Source organism: Tachyglossus aculeatus, chromosome 10 (genome assembly GCF_015852505.1).
Source record: "Tachyglossus aculeatus isolate mTacAcu1 chromosome 10, mTacAcu1.pri, whole genome shotgun sequence".
NCBI lineage: Eukaryota > Metazoa > Chordata > Mammalia > Monotremata > Tachyglossidae > Tachyglossus > Tachyglossus aculeatus.
Genome location: NC_052075.1, coordinates 36,448,950 through 36,468,669, shown reverse-complemented (window position 1 = coordinate 36,468,669; position 19,720 = coordinate 36,448,950). Strand labels below are relative to the sequence as shown.

General features: G+C 45.1%; 1 protein-coding gene across 1 annotated transcript in view; it reads right to left on the bottom strand.

Annotated features, from left to right (window-relative positions):
• The window catches only part of CFTR (CF transmembrane conductance regulator), a 190,873-nt gene that overhangs the window by 130,268 nt on the left and 40,885 nt on the right, over positions 1 to 19,720 (bottom strand). The window contains exon 17 of the mRNA XM_038751975.1: positions 3,329 to 3,544. Coding sequence (XP_038607903.1) covers positions 3,329 to 3,544 — 216 coding nt within the window. The remainder of the gene's footprint in view (positions 1 to 3,328; positions 3,545 to 19,720) is intronic.

The window sequence follows — 19,720 nt, the reverse complement described above, 5'->3', positions numbered from 1 at the left end:
AAGAATCAACATCTACCAGCTCCCACCACCTGCCATTAGATAGATGACAACTGGTCCTTCGAAGCCAAGGAGGATGGTTGCTGGGATCTTGGAAGTGACTGCATTTTTTAAATTAAGGAATGCACTCTATGTAGCCAAAGGGGAAGGAGGGAGTTGACAATTATCCAGCCGGTCAGATCAGTGTAGACAGCGAATCGGATTATTTCAGGACCCTAAGTCTATGCAGCCCTAAACCTCCCAGGGCACCCCAAGTCTCCCTTTCCTGCTGCATGCTGAGGGCTAGGCCGTTGTCTCAGCAACTTTGAACGATCCATTTCAGATACTTAATCCTCATAAGCTCATCCGCACACTTATCACTTTGCAAGCGTGAATGGTTTAGGACCAGCCAAACAGCCATATCCCAGTCCCTCCCTCCCCATTGGCTGTCCCAGCTCTGCAACCACCTGTCTTTTTCCCTCAGACAGGCCCCGGCATGCCGTGACAGTGGCTTGTGTCTTCTAAATCCACCTAGAGTACTTGTGATCCCGCCAGGGCCCCCTTCCGCTTGGATTTATGCCACCACAAACAGTCAGGGTAGATTGGGCACCGGGCACCTTTCACAGGCAGGAAGAGAAGTGAGAGCTCGGGCTGCCAGTCGGCCACTAGATGCATCAATCCCCATTTGAGGGCTCTGCAAGTTCACCGGAGGGGAAGACCAAACCCAGTTCCCAACTGCTTATAAAAAATGTATCACGTTACCGGCAGGGACAAAGTCTATTGTTGTTACGATTAATCACAATTATTGCCACAGTTTCCACTTTGATTAGGGGCCATCATGGTCGAAACACAAGATAAAGGGACAATTTTCCTTCACAGTGTTCTCGCTAGCAGTGATTCTAAAGGTAACAGTCTGCCCCTGATTTTTATTCAAGGTGCTCCAATAACTGTCAAGGTCATAAGCCATGGAGGTTGTTGAAGTCCTTCTACCCAGCACCCACACTCATGAAGGGGATAAGGGATCCAGAAGATTCACTCCCTAACGCCTTATCAAATTTGAAGAAACTTGGTGAAATCTGAGAGTCCTGAGACGTAGGTCATCAGGGTCTAGAGGAGCCAAAAGCCCTTGAAACTGGGGAAACCAAGATCAATGATCAAAGTTGATGATTGTGGGATTCCACGCCTATAAAAGAAATCTGGCTATGAGCTGGTAGAAATATGGCTGAAATATGTCCCGCTACTAAGCGAACGGCCAGCGGGTGCTTCCTAGCTGTGACCTTGCAAGACGGGGGAGAAGATGAAGTACCAGGAAGCAAAAGGGAATGGTGACCTATTATTTTAGCCTTTGGAGTAAGTCTCCACTAGGCAAACATTTCCAAACCACAATGTCCTGTTTGATCCCAGGTGTCGGCTTTTCCTCCTCCTGGGTGGCCCCCAAAGATAAGATCAGGTCGGCTGATTGTGGAGGCTGATTGGTGGCCTAGCAGGAACTTTGGTCAGGAAGCCTCCTGTAGGCCGGGCCAAACGGTGAGAATTAGTAGTTGCGTCTGAGTGGGGCAAGTGCGTATGTTGCATTGATTTCAATGGAGGAAAAATGCATTTTTTTTTTACCCCCACATGCAAACTGAGCCTCTAGCACAAGCCCAACACCTGCAGGGAGAACTTTAGATGGAAAAGTGGAAAGACCACAGGACTGGAAGTCAGGAGACCTGGATTTTAATCCTGGCTGTCACTCGCCTGTTGGGTGACCTTGGGCAAGTCACTTGATTTATCTGGGCTTCAGTTTCTTCATAGAGAAGCAGCATGGCGTAGTGGAAAGAGCCCGGGCTTGGGAATCAGAGGACATGGGTTCTAATCCCGGCTCCACCACTTGTCAGCTGTGTGACTTTGGGCCAGTCACTTCACTTCTCTGTGCCTCACTTTCCTCATCTGTAAAATGGGGATGAAGACTGTGAGCCCCACGTGGGACAACCTGTTGACCTTGTATCTACCCCAGGGCTTAGAACAGTGCTCGGCACATAGTAAGTGCTTAACAGATGCCATCATTGTTATTATTATTGTCTGCTGTGTGACCTTGCGCAAGCCACTTAACTCCTCTGTGCCTCAGTTACCTCATCTGTAAAATGGGGATGAAGACTGTGAGCCTCACGTGGGACAACCTGATTAACCTGCATCTACCCCAGCATTTAGAACAGTTCTTGGCACATAGTAAGCACTTAACAAATACCATAATTATTATTATTATTCATCTGCATTATAGGGATTAAATACCTGTTCCTCATTTGACCAAGAGCTCCCTGAGGGATAGAGGCTATGCATCATCTGACTTTATTTACTTACCCCAGTGCTTAGCACAGAGTAAGTGCTTACCAAATACCACCATCATTATTACTACTACTATTATTATTTCCCAACCCTGTTTTCCTCTCTGCATCTCAGAGCGAGACCAAGGAATGTTGATGTCTGCATAGCTGCCTGGTTGTCTGACTGAGTCACGTTTTTCCACCCACTCTGTGGCCCAGTCCCTCTCCCGGATTCTGTCCTTCCCTTGCAGGGCTCCTTTGCTCTGTCCTCGCTCAATATAAGAGAAAAGCTGAAAGGTATTCATTGTGAGTGTGAAATGTGTCTATTATAGTGTACTCTCCCAAGCCCATAGTAAAGTGCTCTGCACATAGTTACTCCTCAATAAACATAATTGATTAATATATTGGCTACACTTCCATTCAAATTAAATCAACCCCATTTTTTATGGTATTTGCTCAGTACGTACTGTGTTTCTGGCACTGTATGAAGTGCTGGGATGGATATAAAGTTGTCAGATTAGACACAGTCTCTGTACCTCATGGGACTCACAGTCTTAATCCCCATTGTACAGATGAGGTCACTGAGGCATAGAGAAGTGAAGTGACTTGCCCAAGGTGACCCAGCAGACAAGTGGTAGAGCCAGGATGAGAACCCAGATCCTTCTGACTCCGAGGCCTGTGCTTTATCCACTAGGCCATGCTCCTTCTTAGATTTAACAACCAAGCCTGTAACTCTTCTGCTGTATGTGGTTCACAGATTTGGTGAGATTCTAACCCTCCCATCCCTCATTCCCAATATCTTGTGCACAGTAAGAAACCCACAGGGGTCTCATGCCCTTCCGCGACCACCTCCTCCCTCCACCACGCGACTGCTCTCAGGGAACCTTGGCTCAACCCTTCTCTCTCTGTCCAGCCTCCTCTGCTGGTTCCTCTCCTTGAAGACTCAGATCTTCTGAATACGATCCTGTGGGGACAGGATGGTGCGCAGCTCAGACCAGGTAATGCTTCCCTGCCAGGCTGGACTTTCTCCAGCTGGACCGGCCAATTACCTTTTTGTAAATCAGACTGAACAGGGCGATCCTCATCTGCATTCCGATGTGATGGAGGCCAAACACGGCAGGGTGCAGCAACAGGGTGCGCACGATAAAGAGAAGACACAGGCCGATGCCCAGGTAGTAGGCGATAGAGCGCTCGTGAGCGTTGTCTGGGTCGTAGGAGGCAATGATTCGCCCCAGGAGGAGAGGCTGCACGGACTTGGTGACCTCCTGCCAGGTGGAAAAACAGAGGAAGGAACTTTCAACCGATGGATTTATGGCACCAATGACAAGAGAGTTAAATTCGCCAGATTCACCTTGAGGAGAGGATTACAGAGGACATAGGGCCTCACCCTAAAAGCCCACTTTCTTGCCTGCAATGACCAGCTATCTGACAGGAAATGGGTGGGGAATGTATTGTTTACTGTTACACTGTACTCTCCCAAGCACTTAGTACAGTGCTCTGCACACAGTAAGTGCTCAATAAGTATGACTGAATGAATAAAACTAGGGGCAGGGGGTTAGCAAGGAGCTGGATCTCCAAATGCACTAGCCAGGGAGACACTATTTCTTCAAGGGCCACACCTATTTAGGGAACAGCAGGGTTTTGGCAGGTTTTTCCCCAACATTAGTTCTCATTGTGGGCAGAGAACATGTCTGTGATACTGTTGTACTGTACTCCCCCAAGTGCTTAGTACAGTGCTCTGCACACAGTAAGCACTCAATAAATATGATGCATGGAAACTCTGTGGGAATCCTAGCATAATCCAACCTGAAGCTGACCACACACCAAAATATTGAGTCCTGGATGACTAATTCAAGCTCCAAAATTACACTTTGGCCTCAAAAGTTAGATTATTCAGTTGAAAAAGATTTAGGAGCTCTGAAGGATTCAGATTATTGAGTCCAGAGTGAATCTTTTAAGCTTCGATCATTCAAATAACTCAACTGCCCCCCTCTTTTACGGAACCAAATCTGCTAAGTTTAGGTTGCAATCATAATTGATAATAATTGTGGTATCTGTTTAGTGCTTACAGTGTGCCAAGCACTGTATTAAGCACTGGATAGATACAAGATAATCAGGTCAGACACAGTTCCTGCCCTACATGGAGTTCACAGTTTAAGTAGCAGGAAAAACATATTGAATTCCCACTTTACAGATGAGGAAATTGAGGCACAGATAAGGTAATTGACTTGGCCAAGGTCACCCAGCAGTCAGATGACTATTTGAGAGTAGAACAAGAGGAGGAGAAAAGGAAAAGCCTCCCAAGAAGAGAAGCTGGGGCCAAATCAAGACCATTAAATTAAAAGGAAAATAGCCCATCTTCCTCACGTAGTGCTCGAGCTCCTAGTTCTTAGCCTCTTCATTCATTCAAATTCATTGAGTGCTTACTGTGTGCAAAGCACTGTACTAAACACTTAGGAGAGTACAATGTAACAGTAAGCAGACACATCCCATGCCCACAACGAGTTTACAGTCTAGAAGGAGAGACGGGCATTAACATTGTCAGATTATAGTCAGAATGCCTTTCAGATTCATATAATAGACTCCCCATCTATCTTTTAGCTCCAATCCCACTTCATCTGGTTTCTTATACTTCTCAGACCTCTGCCTCTCCAGTCACTGTGATATCCTTTCAACCTGTCTCCCAGTGCCACTTCTACAAGATTTCTGAATCTCTGACCTCTTACACCTCACCAACCAGGATGCCTTCTGTTTTTGCTCAATAAAATTCATGTTCCAAGTGGACAAACGTGCAAAGACACACACTCAAGGATCTAATCTCCCCATCAGCATCATCACCTGCAAGCCAGATAAACCTCTACTACAATATCTCTAGTCTCTAAACTGTAAGCTCCCTGTAGACAGAGAATGTGTCTACCAACTCTTTTATACTGTAATCTCTCTAGCATTTAGTAGAGTGCTCTGAAGTGAGAAGCAGCGTGGCCTAATGGAAGGAGCCTGGGAGTCAGAGATCCTGGGTTCTAATCCTAGCTTCACCACTTATCTGCTGTGTGATCTTGGGCAAGTCACTTCACTTCTCTGTGCTTTAGTTCCCTCACCTGCAAAATGGAGATTGAATACCTGTTCTCCCTCCTATTTAGACCCAGCATCAAACGCATTTCTCCTTGGCACTAAAAGATAATGCTCCTGACTCTTGGTATTTCAACTGAATCTCCTCCCCACTGCATAGAGACTATTTATATCCACCTGTTTTTCCACTGGATTGTAAACTCCTCAGGCAAGGGACAAATCTTTACTTTTGCTGTGCTATGTATACACTAGATGCCCAGGACAGTGCTTTGCATAAACAGGCTCTTGGTAGAGTGCTCTGTGTACAGTAAGCTCCTGGTACAGTTCTCTGCACATAGGAAGTCCTTGAGTAAGTGCTCAATATAGTGCTATGCACAGGAGTAGATATCAGTGCAAAATAGTAAATTTAGTGTATTAAGTATGGATGGATGGACGATGGACAGATAGATGGATGATGAACAAAGTAACAATGCACAATTGACATTACTTCCCACAATGAGTGCACAAAATTTAACCAATGCCAGCCAGATATGCTCGTCTCCATTTTTAGAATTTCCTATGAACTTATAACCCCACAAGCTTAGAACATACCAGATATGAGCCCCTAATAAACTAGTTTTGAGTGAGTGAGAGGCAGGTGGGTTTTAGGGTTTCTTTTGTAGAGCCTTCTACTGCCCAGATGCACTAAAAATCCCCCTTTTGTTCTGAGTCACTGCTGCTCTCAAGGATTCAGTACCAGGAAGAAATTTTAGGCAATGGGAGAGTCATTTTGTGGTGTTTTATCACCCACTAAGCCTCATTATAGGAATAGGGTGTGTGAGAGAGTGTGTGTGTGTGTGTGTGTGTGTGTGTGTGTGTGAGAGAGAGAGAGAGAGAGAGAGTCTCTGTGTGTGCATTTATATTTGCTTATGTGTGTATGCCCTTCATATTCAAAGATAATACTCATAAGAGGCTCTATCCTCACGTATGGAACCAGCTGGAAAGACCTATATGTGACTGACACTCCATTTCACACCTTGATCAGGTAAAGATCAGTCTTTGTCATGGTGTTGCATTTGCCTCTGTAGGTACCTATTTTCTCATCTGCCTTCTAGAATCTCAATCGATCATCCCAAAGCCTCTGCTCACTGAGAGCAATCCTTCTTCCGACTGCCACATTCCAGGCTGGTTTATCTGTTACCTATGATCAATTTTCCCTCCCTCCTGCCTCACCCATGCACTTAGTCCCACCCTCTAAGCCCTTAGGTACTCACCCCACCCCCACAGCACTTAGATTCTTCCCTTACCTGTAATTTATTTTAAATGTGTGTCTCCCCCCTTCAGTGTCTACCAAGTATCTTCCCACCCAAACCCTGTCCTCTCCCTGACTTTCCCATCGCTGTAGATGGCACCACTATCCTTCCCATCTCACGTGTCCATAAACTTGGTGCTATCCTTGACTCCTCTCTCTCATTTAACCCCCATATTCAATCCATCACCAAATCCTGTTCAATCCATCACCTTCACATCATTAAAATCCGCCCTTTCCTCTCCATCCAAACTGCTATCACATTACTACAATCACTCATCCTATCCTGCCTAGATTACTGCATCAGTCTCCTTGTTGACCTCCCAACCTCCCGTCTCTCCCCACTCCACTCCGCTGCCTATGTCATCTTTCTACAAAAACGCTCAGTACGTCACCCCCACACCCCTCAAAAATCCCTAGGGGTTGCCCACCCACCTCCATATCAAGCAAAAACTCCTCTCCATTGGTTTTAAAGCACTTCATCATCTTGACCCCTATTACCTCACCTCAATTCTCTCCTTCTACAACCGCTCTTCTAGCGCTGACCTTCTCACTCTGCCCCGATCTTGCCTGTCTCACGTCCTGCCTCTGCCCTGGAACACCCTCCCTCCTCAAATCTGACAGACAATTACTCTCCCCCCACCCATTCAAAGCCTTACTGAAGCCACATATCCTCCAAGAGACCTTCCCAGACTGAGCCCCATTTTCCTCATCTCCCACTTCCTTCTACATTGCCCTGACTTGCTCCCTTTGCTCTGCCCCCACCCCTGCCACCAGCCCCACAGAACTTATGTATATCTGTAATTTTATTTATTTGTCCCACTCTAGAAGGTGAGCTCATTATGGGCTGGGCATGTCACTGTTTATTGTTATATTGTATTTTTCCATTCACTTAGTACAGTGCTCTGCACACAGTAATAATAATAATAATGGCATTTATTAAGCACTTACTATGTGCAAAGCACTGTTCTAAGCGCTGGGGAAGTTACAAGGTGATCAGGTTGTCCCATGGGGGGCTCACAGTCTTAATCCCCATTTTACAGATGAGGTAACTGAGGCACAGAGAAGTGAAGTGACTTGCCCAAAGTCACACAGCTGACAAGTGGTGGAGCCAGGATTTGAACCCATGACCTCAGGATTTGAACCCATGACCTCTGACTCCAAAGCCCGTGCTCTTTCCACTGAGTCACACTTCTTCTCTAATGTTTCAGTAATGCTTCCCTAGTGCTTCAGTAAACACTTGATAAATATAATTGAATGAATAAATGAATGTATTGTACTCTCCTAAGCACTTTGTACAGTGCTCTGCACTAAGTAACCACAATAAATATACTGATGGATTGATTGGTTTCTCCCGGTGGCCCATTACACCTTGCCTGATTCAGTGCTTCATAATATCTGTAAAAAATGTTCATTCTGTCCTCCCTACTTGTGTCTGCCCCATTTGAGTTCATACCAGCTGGGTAATTTGGGGCAAGTTGCTTATTTGTGCCTCAGTTGGCTCATCTCTAAAATGGGGATAAGAAACCTGGGGATTAGATAAATGGGGATAAGATCACAGATAGGCTGTGATCCTTCTGTAAGCCAGAGATCTGACTGCATCACATTTACTCCCAGGGCTTAGCACAATGCTTGATGCATAGCAAATGCTTAACAAATCTTATAATATTATTATTTGGCCGCTCTTTGATCTTTTAATAGATCCAAATATCATCCATCCTCTGAAAAGCAGTGTGCCTAGTGGATAGAGCATTGGCCTGGAAGTCAGAAGGACCTGGGTTCTAGTCCCAGCTTCACCACTTGTCTGCTGTGTGACCTTGGGCAAGTCACTTTACTTCTCTGGGCCTCAGTTACCTCATCTATAAAATGGGGATTAAAACTGTGAGCCCCATTTGGGACATGGACTGTGTCCAATCTAGTGAGCTTGTATCTACCCCAGCACTTAGAACAGTTCCTGGAACAGCGTAAGTACTTAACAAATGCCATAAAAAAAGTACTGCCCAGAAGAATTTGTTAGGAGATATGGTCTTTAATCAATCAATCATATTTGTTGAGCGCTTACTGTAGTCAGGGCACTGTACTAAACTCTAGGAAAGTATGACCCAACAATATAACAGATATATTCCTTGTCCACAATGAGCTTACAGTCTGGAAGACGAGACAACTATGAGTTAGTCATTGAGGACCTTCTCAGTGCTCAGGTTATTTCCCTGGATGTGTGCTTGGCACTTTGGGGAGCACATTAAATGGTTAAGATTCCTAGGTAGCATTTAATGTTCTGCAGCAATAGCCAACCATGTGCCCTTCAATCAATCAATCGTATTTATTGAGCACTTACTGTGTGCAGAGCACTGTACTAAGCGCTTGGGATGTACAAGCTGGCAACATATAGAGACAGTCCCTACCCAACAGTGGGCTCACAGTCTAGAAGGGGGAGACAGAGAACAAAACCAAACATACTAACAAAATAAAATAAATAGAATAGATAGGTACAAGTAAAATAAAGAGTAATAAATATGTACAAACACATATACCTATATACAGGTGCTGTGGGTAAGGGAAGGAGGTAAGATGTGGGGGGATGGAGAGGGGGTCGAGGGGGAGAGGAAGGAAGGGGCTCAGTCTGGGAAGGCCTCCTGGAGGAGGTGAGCTCTCAGTAGGGCCTTGAAGGGAGGAAGAGAGCTAGCTTGGCGGATGGGCAGAGGGAGGGCATTCCAGGCCCGGGGGAGGACGTGGGCTGGGGTCGAAGGTGGGACAGGAGGGCTGAGGGCTTCAACACACTCCCAGTGATGTGGAAGGGGGACTGCAATGACGACCATACTGGGGAGATCTGGAGCTCAGTCTCCTTTCTGTGCAGGAGGTGAAACAAGTGGGAATAATGACCAACTCCATTCCCAGGCTAAATGCATTCCGCTTCATTCCTATTTCCACCCCGCCAACACCCAGCCCCGCAGCACTTAATGTACATATTTGACTATGTATTTAAAGGATGAGCCCTCCTTTTCAGTGTTTTCCAGAAACTCTCAAGTGGCAACTGATCTGACAGAGGCTACCTCTCAGAATATGTAGGGAAGGAGAACTTGGGAGGTCAGCAGCGGACAAACAAATGGGAATGTGGCTATCAGGAGAGGGGTTGCCTTCCCTGAGCAGAGGCTTTGAGGAGATCCCAACGGACTTGTCTTGTTTATCCAGATGATCCTTTTTTTAGGGGTCGATTTATGTGACCATCACTGAGCTCTCCACACCCCTGCACTCCTAAGAACGAACTATTCAACCGTTGGATTATTTCTAGGCCAGGATATTAGCCCCTCTCTGGCAGACACTTTCCAGAAGAGTTTTGTGGAATCACTCTCCAGCCTCTCTGGGTCCCGGTCTTCCGTACCGTGCATGACTACTGGGCTTTGGCAAGGCTGCTGAGAAACACGTCTCCAGTTGTACACAGGGAAGCAGCATGGCCTAGTGGAAAGAGCCCGGGCCTGGGAGCCAGAGGACCTGGGTTCTAATCCTGCCTCAGCCAGCTGCTTGCTGCGTGACCTTGGGCAAGTCACTTATCTTCTCTGTGCCTCAGTTTCCTCAACTGTAAAATGGGAATTAAATCCTACTCCCTCCTACTTAGACTGTGATCCCCACGTGGGACAGGGACTGTGTCCGACCTGATAAATCTGTCTCTACCCCAGCGCTTAGAACAGTGCTTGACACATAGTAAATGCTTAACCAATACCATAAATACCACGAGAAGCAGTGTGGCTTAGTGGAAGGACCACGGGTTTGAAAGTCAGAGGTCGTGGGTTCTAATCCCGGCTCCATCACTTATCAACTGTGTGACTTGGGGCAAGTCACTTAACTTCTCTGCCTCAGTTACCTGATCTGTAAAATGGTGATTAAGACCGTGAGCCCCACGTGGGACAATCTGAATACCTTGTATCTCCTCCAGTCCTTAGAACAGTGCTTGGCACATAGTAAGCACCTAACAAATACCGCCATTATTATGAAACAAACAACAAATAAACACAGGGTGAAAAGAGGGATCGCTCCCTACAAATGCTACATCTTTCCTGTGCCCTCAAGCTGGAGAGAGAGGAGCAGTTTTCTCCCCCCGCCATCTTTCCAACTGATAGAATTAATGAGTGCTTACTGTGTGCAGAGAACTGTGCTAGTCCTTGGACGAGTACAGTACAACAGAGCTGGTAAATAAGCTACCTGCCCATTCTCAGGAGCCATAACTGAAGTAAACAGTTGCAAGATCAAATCCAGAAGCTCCTCTCCTAATATTTCTGGATCAAAGATGAAATATGTTGATTTATACGATAAAATGCTTTTTAAGGAGAATACATCCTGCATGTTATACTGTTTTCCAAATAAGATTGTTGTTCAAAGCAATAATAAGAATGAGAAGCAGCATGACATAGTGGATAGAGCACAGGCTTGGGAGTCGGAAAGTCATGGGTTCTAATCCCAGCTCCACTGTGTGACCTTGGGCAAATCATTTCACTTCTCTGGGCCTCAGTTACTTCATCTATAAAATGGGGACTGAGAATGTGAGCCCCAAGTAGAACAGGGACTGTGTCCAAACCAATTTGCTTGAATCTACCCCAGCACTTCATCATCATCATCATCAATTGTATTTATTGAGCGCTTACTGTGTGCAGAGCACTGTACTAAGCGCTTGGGAAGTACAAGTTGGCAACATATAGAGACAGTCCCTACCCAACAGTGGGCTCACAGTACCTGGCACATAGTAGGTGCTTAACAAATACCACAATTATTATTAATAAAAAATTATAGTATTTATTAAGTGCTGTAAGCAGTGTGCAAGTGCTAAGCTAGAAACAGGATAATCAGATCTGATACAGCACTTGTCCCACATCAGGTTCAAAAATCAATCATCAATCATTGGCATTTATTGAACATTTACTGTGTGCAGAGCACTGTACTAAGTGGTTGGAGAGTGTAATACAACAGACTTGGTAGACATGTTCCCTGCCCACGAGGAGCTTACAGTCTGGAAAGGAGACTAGGGATTTATTAGGCAGCATAGGTTTCAAGAAAAGATTCTTGGGGGTGCAATAACTCATATTTTCATACCAGAAAATGCATCCCCAGGCAGGATCATCTCCTTTTCATTCTAATAATAATGCCTTCCCTTTGTATAATGCTTTGACTTCTCCAAAGCGCTTTCACACCAATTATCTCATTTCATCCTGCCATCGAAAAAAGCAGTATGCATAGTGGATAGAACACAGGCCTAGGAGTCAAAGGGTCATGGGTTCTAATCTCTGTTCTATCAATCATATTTATTGAGCGCTTACTGTGTGCAGAGCACTGTACTAAGCGCTTGGGAAGTACAAGTTGGCAACATATAGAGATGGTCCCTACCCAACAGTGGGCTCACACTGTGAGCCTGCTACTGGGTAGGGACCGTCTCTATATGTTGCCAACTTGTACTTCCCAAGCACTTAGTACAGTGCTCTGCTGAGCCTACTATTGGGTAGGGACCGTCTCTATATGTTGCCAACTTGTACTTACCAAGCGCTCAGTACAGTGCTCTGCACACAGTAAGCTCTCAATAAATACACTGCCACTTATCTACTGTGTGACTTGGGGCAAGTCATTTCACTTCTCTGTGCCTCAGTTACCTCATCTGTCAAATGGGGATTGAGACAATGAGGCCCATATGGGACAGGGACTGTGTCCAACCTGATTAACTTGTATCTACTCTAGAGTTTATAACAGTGCTTGGCACATAGTAAGCACTTAACAAGTAACCTAATTATAATTATCATCCCAGGGATAGAGGAAGAGGCAGGCAAATCTCTAATTTTCAGATGAGAACTAAGACTCGCCCAAGGTCACACAATAAGCCAATGGCAAGACCCAGACTAGAACCTGGATCTCTGGTTTTTCCACTGGATCACACCGCATCCTATCTTAGGCCAGTGAAGGAAGTATTGAGCGCTATTGGAGCCAATGGTTTTTACCACTGTTAAGATCTTTCCCTCCCCTTCAACACTCCTATCTTTCCCCAAGACCATGCCTACCAGCTGATCGCTCTTACTCAATAAGAACTCACACACATCTTTCAGAATATCAGAATCTATGACCCTCAGGATACCTGGGAGGGTCACCTAGCTGAGCATTTATTTTTTAATGACACTTGTTAAGTGCTTACTATGTGCCAGGCACTGTACTAAGCACTTGGGTAGATGCAAGGTAATCAGGTTGGACACAGTCCCTGTTCCACGTGGGGCTCACAGTCTTAATTCCCATTTTGCAGATGAGGTAACCAAGGCACTGAGAAGTGAAGTGACATCCCCAAGGTCAGACAGCAGACAAGTGGCAGAGTCAGAATTAGAACTCAGGTCCTACTGACTCCCGGGCCCGTACTCTATCCACTAGGCCATGTCGCTTCTCCATTCGAAACCAGGGTACGAAATGAAAGATTTAGGATTAGCAACATAAAAGTAGTCCCCTTGCAATTTCCCTCCTTAGTTCAGAATTTGAACTCCACTCCCTGACAGGACGTCCTCATTCGACCTCTTGAGCTCTCCCTTCTCTCCTCCACCACAAACGCACTGACGAAGTTGCTCTCAGCATACACACAAGGAAACAAGTTTACATCACCAGCTGAATAGGACACCTGTTTGGTGTGCTGGCATAACCGGATTAGGTCTAATTTTGCATCAACACAAGTCCTTAAACAGCAAGACAATGGTAGTTTGACTGGGAGAGGGGATGTGACAGTAGGGAAAAAAAATATCTAGGCTTGATGAGTCAGGACAGCCTGGCCGAGGAATCCATCTAGAACTGGTAAAGCCAACCCATGCAGACCTAAAAAAAAAAAAAAAAACCACAAAGCAACTGACCCTTCAAGGGCAAAATCAGATACGTCCCGCCATCTACCCCCGGCCCACGTCCTTCCCCTGGCCTGGAATGCCCTCCCTCCACACATCTGCCAAACTAGCTTTCTTCCTTCCTTCAAAGCCCTACTGAGAGCTCACCTCCTTCAGGAGGCCTTCCCAGACTGAGCTCCCTTTTTCCTCTCCTCCTCCCCATCCCCCCTCTGCCCTACCTCCTTCCCCTCCCCACAGCGCTTGTATATATTTGTACAGATTTATTACTCTTTTTATTTCATTTGTACACATTTACTACTCTATTTTAATGATGTGCATATAGCTATAATTCTATTTATTCTGACGATTTTGACACCTGTCTACATGTTTTGTTGTCTGTCTCCCCCTTCTAGACTGTGAGCCCGTTGTTGGGTAGGAACCGTCCCTATATGTTGCCGACCTGTAGTTCCCAAGCGCTTAGTACAGTGATCTGCATGCAGTAAGTGCTCAGTAAATACGACTGGATGAATGAATGAATCTCCATTTAACAGCTTCAGAGTTTTTGCCAGCGGGTGTCCTGAATCTTTCCCAGTTGATAGGTCCTCTAATGATTCAAGGTATTCACTGACAAATAGCATGGGGTTGGGAGTTTTTAGAGAGAGTCTGCTGAGGGAAATGAGGGCAGCAATCACAAAACCACATTATAACACCATCGCCAGAATTGACTGAGAGTCCACTGGATGAAGAGCACTGAGCTAGGTCCTTGGGAACGTATAGAAGAATTCCGCGCTTGGATTCCTAGGAAGCTTGTCATGTGGGCTTGAAGTCCTCATGCCATTGGTACTCCAGAGGTCAAGGGGTCTGCCAGCAGCACAGACTAGCCTCCTTCCTCCAGATGTTAACTACCAGAGTGAAGCCCACGCCAACTGTTGAAACGTTGGAGAGGTTGTGGAAATTTGTGTGGGCAGGGAACGTGTTTACTTTCTTTTAAAAGTCTTAGGTCGATCTTATGAAGCATATGAGCACAGCTTCACCTCAAAAAAAATTTCCCCCATAATGCCTACAGCCCAATACGTGGTGGCTAGCCTTAAATGAGTTGGGAAAAACAAACATTTAGCAAAAGTGAGAGATAAGCAACGAGAGACACAGAGAGGCAGTGAGAGAGGCCGGCACTAAGCGTTTAACAAATACCATTTAAAAAAAAAAAAAAGAAAGAGAGAGAGAAACACAGAGAGGCTGAGAAAGAGAGAACACAGCTTCCAAAGGTAACTTTTTAACAGGACAATCCAGAAGGATTCCTAAAAGGTAAGTGAGAAGGGGAGGGAAGTCAGAGAGGCCATATCCATGGCCCTTCTTTGAACTCAAGAGACAAGCTAGCAGCTTTATTGGGGGTTTTCAGTCTGTCGAAGATAGAATCTCCCTCCAACATGTGGCATTTCACATAATTCCTTAACTTGTTGGTCTAACTTATTAAATAAACAAGAATTCTGAAGGTATCCACTAACCCAAATTTGAAGTCAGGGTTAGTTGGACTGCTGCTGTTCTAGCCCTTTTTCAAAGCATCATCCAACAGAGTCTGTTTTCTTAAAAAAAAAAAAATCAGTTTCAATGCAGCCCTGAATTTGTTAACCTTAAAATATGCCCCTGGCAACCCACACTCTCAACACAGATATTTTAGAGCTCCTCGCTGATCTCCCAGCCTCCTGTCTCTCCCCACTCCAGTCCGTACTTCACTCTGCTGCTTGGATCATTTCTCTAAAAAAAGTTTAGTTCATGTCTCCCCACTCCTCAAATACCTCCAGTGGCCATCCATCCACGTCTGCATCAAACAGAAACTCCTTACCACAGGCTTTAAAGCACTCAATCCGCTCACCTCATCCTACCTCACCAATCTCCTGCTATAGTCCAGCCCATACATTTCACTCCTCTAGCTCCAGCTTACTCACTGTGCCCCAATCTCATCTATCTTGCCACTGGAACCTTTTCCACATCTTCCCCGTAGTCTAGAATTCCTTCCCCCTCCAAAAATGCCAGGCCACCACTCTCCCAACCTTCAAGGTGTTACTTCGGTGACATCTCCAAAAGGTCTTTCCTAATTAAGCCCTCTTTCCCTGGCTCCATCTCCCATCTGCATCATTAATGAACTTGCTTCTGGGACCTCTGGAATTGTGGTATTCACCCATCCCTCAACCCCACAGCACCTTTGTGAGGCCTTCCCAGACTGAGCCCCCTCCTTCCTCTCCTCCTCCTCCTCCCCACCGCCTTACCTCCTTCCCCTCCCCACAGCACCTGTATATATGTTTGTACATATTTATTACTCTATTTTATTTGTACATATTTATTCTACTTATTTTATTTTGTTAATATGTTTTGTTTTGTTGTCTGTCTCCCCCTTCTAGACTCTGAGCCCGCTGTTGGGTAGGGACCGTCTCTATATGTTGCCAACTTGTACTTTCCAAGCGCTTAATACAGTGCTCTGCACACAATAAGTGCTCAATAAATACGATTGAATGAATGAATGGAAAGAGTGCGGGTTTGGGAGCCAGAGGACATGGGTTCTAATCATGGCTCCACTACTTGTCTGCTGTGTGACCTTGGGTAACCCACTTAGCTTCTTTGTGCCTCAGTCACCTCATCTGTAAAACAGGGATTATGACTGTGAGCCCAATTTGGGACAACCTGATTACCTTGTATCTACCCTAGTGCTTAGAACAGTGCCTGGCACATAGTAAGTGCTCAAAAAATACCATCATCATTACTATTATTATTATTATTGTTATTATCTATGTACATAACTTGAAATTATATATTATAAATTGCTTACATTAATATCTGTCTCCCCTCTAGACTGTAAGCTCGTTGTGATCAGGCAATGCATCTGCTAACTCTGTTGTATACTCTCCCAATCGTTGAATATAGTGCTCTGCACATGATAGGTGCTCAATAGATACCATTAATTGACTGATTGATTAAACATCACCTGCCCCATTCATTCAAAACTAGTTCACAAGAGGGCCATGCCTAGCGAACTTTGAACTTGTGGTGCCACAAATAAGAGAAAGAATGACTATCTTTGCAGGCACACAATGTAGGAGGGAAGGTCAGTCATGCATGAATCTTTACATTCAGAACTTGCACATGTGGAGAGGTCCTCACCACAAGTAAGGGAATAATTAAAAATGAAGCCCAATGCAAGGCTGAAGCTGCCTTCCTCACTGCGTGTTTTATGAGTGTGTGTGTGCCTATTGAAGGCTAAAGTCCTGCTTGGTTCTCCTTTTTAATTTTGCTCAGGTCTTGCAGGCTTGTTACCTTAACCTTAGAGAATTTAATCACAAAACACCCAAACAGGACACCTGTGTGAGGTCATTGGAAAATTTCATCATGGAACAGTCAATCCGTGGCAGGCAAACCTGAATGGGGACTGCATTGTGTTTATCTTCAATACAAAAGTGTTTTTTGGATTCTTTGAAATGGGGAAGCAAGAGTTTTTCCTCACTTGGTATTGAAAGAAAGCTTGCTTATGTCTAATACATTGGAGAATTGTTCAAGAAGAGTTTATCTTTCCATAAATAGTCCTCTTCCTTAAAGCCAATGGTCAGTGTCCTTTGTGTTTGCTTTCTCAGTGGAACGAGTAAGACCAGAGTCTCCAAGGAAATTAGCGTCTTTAACCCTCAAAGTGCACGAATTACATCTCATTAAAACGGCCTAGCGCCTTTCCCATGCTTCTGTCACTTCTGGTCCTGACAGTAATGTGCACCTAAAGAAAAGCTCTCAAGTTGTTTTATGTACTTGGATCTCTACCCCTTGGGCACTTGGTATTCACCACACCCTCAGCACGTATGTACATAGTCATAATCTATCAATATTAATGTTTTTCTTCCCCTCAAGACTGTAAGCTCATGGCGGGCAGGGAACATTTCTACCAAATCTGCTTCACTGCACTCTCCCAAATGCTTAGTTCAGTGCTCTGCACACAGTAAGTGCTTAATGAATACCATCGAATGAAGGATTGCTTATCACCCCAAGATAATCTCTCCAGCTTTAGAGATCTACTGAGTGATTCCAGTGATGTTTGCAATATAAACAAAAAAACTGATTTTTTTCCTGCTTTATGGAATCTGGGATAAGAGACATGATGGGAAGCAGATGACAGTTCCCAGTTTTGAAAAACAGGCAGCAGGAGCAGAAAGAATAAAGAGAGAGTGCAGGCAGGAAAAAGAAACAGGACAGGCTAGCGATTCGGCTACAGTGGTAACTTGGAATTCCCGAAGTTTTTGTCATTTGGGGAGTCACTCATCATTGTCTAGATGGGAGCCCCATGAAAGACAGGGTCTGAGCCCCACTTGATTATCTGGGATTTACTCCAGTGCTTACTACAGTGTTTGGAACTTAATAGCACTTAGATACCAATCGATCAACGGTATTTATTGAGCACCATACTGAGTGCAGAACACTGTACTAAACACTTGAGAGAGTACCACAGTAATTTTTTATTGAGACCATCTTGCAAAGTAAATGCTGCTATAATCAAATTTGTGAGGGGATCAGGGTGATGAATCTCCTAAAGACATAGAAAGATGTATAGTAGGACCACAAATAGGAGCTAAAATTGTAGTTTTCTTAGGACAAGATGGTGCTTAAAGATACTGAGGAGAAAATGTGGTCAACCATTCCCATGAAATGTCCTCAGAAGCTGCTGGCTTTTCAGCTTCCCAATTCTACTGTTACTACCTCTTCAGCATTACCGTATACCCCCCAGCTATATACATCAACATTACTGCACCAACTACACACTTGGGCATTCCAACTCACCTGTAGCACATTTGTACGTCTTGATTTATTTAACTTAATATTTGGATAGAGTCACTGTAAACTCTTTGTGGACAGGGAATGTGCCTGCTGTGTTGTATCATATTCTCCCACTACTCGGCACATAATAAGCATTCAACAGATATCATAAATCGGTTGATCAATAGTTCTTTGGAATTGAGCTGGACTCTCCCATTCAATCTGAGACATCATCCCTTCCCTTCCCTAGTCAGAGGGGATGATGTCCCCATTCCCTGACTCCCAGTTCCAGCCCTTCTCCCAAATCCTCCTTAGGAGCCTGGTTTCCTGCAGTTGCTATCTTCCCATTGATTCCAGTCCCCAGACCTTCCCGGGGCAACTCAGCCAGAGCTGCCAAAACTGAAGAGATCAAGAGATAAACTAATCCCCTCAAACTAAGGCATTGTTTTCTTCACTGAGAAAGTCTTACCGCCCTATCCAAACTTTACCCCGGTCATGCTGAAGATGGAAACACCCTCGTCCCAGACAGAGACAATCCTACACAGATGGTGAGAATACTACGGTGAACATCGGAACATGCCTTCCACCGCCAAGATGGAACGCCTCTGAGACACGGAAAAGAGGCCAAAATATGGAGACATGACCATAACTCTTGAGGAAGTTACCTCTGTGGCCAAAGCCCTAAAAGACTGAAAAACATCCTGATCCGACAATGGCACTCCTACCAAAATGTACAAATGTTCCCCTCAAAAATACGGCCCCTTTGTCAAGATTCTAGCCATGCTCACCAGTGTAGCAGTGCAAACACCAATGGGCCATGCAAACACTATTCCTCTCCTCTCTTCTCCAAAGAGTGGCTCCTTTGTCACTTTTTAACTCCACTAGCTAGAAGTCCAGCAAATCAACTACTTTGAAAAAATAGCATTTATAATGATCCCACTACTCTGTAGTGAATACATTCTTGTTCCCCCCGAGCCTCACAGCCACAGTGATGTCAATCAAGATTTGGCTTCTCCACTGTTGGAGGAGTGCTGCATCATTTATGCTTGGCAGAGGGAAAGAGGAGGGAAAAGCCAGGAGCCTGCAGAAGAGGCCTGTCTTCCTGCCATATTGATACAATTTGGAGTCATGTTTGCACTGACATCCCTCCGTTACATGCGCACTCGGGTAAAATCAACAGAGGCGGTAGCCAAATGACAGTACTCCCTTTGCCTCAATATCTCTCCAGCAGCAAAATCCCCATTAGAGAAGAGACCGACTGTCAGATTTTCCTCTCATCGCTGAGAAACCACCATTTGGCCATGCCAAGCTGACCAGGATTCCGCAAGCAAACTACGACAGACTCTGACGAACGCAATAATGTGCGACAAACAGGAATATTTTATGATACGCGGTCTTTGGTCATTGGCCACTTTTCGACCTCAGGGACGGTATTCCAAAATACCCTTTACTTGCTGCATACTACA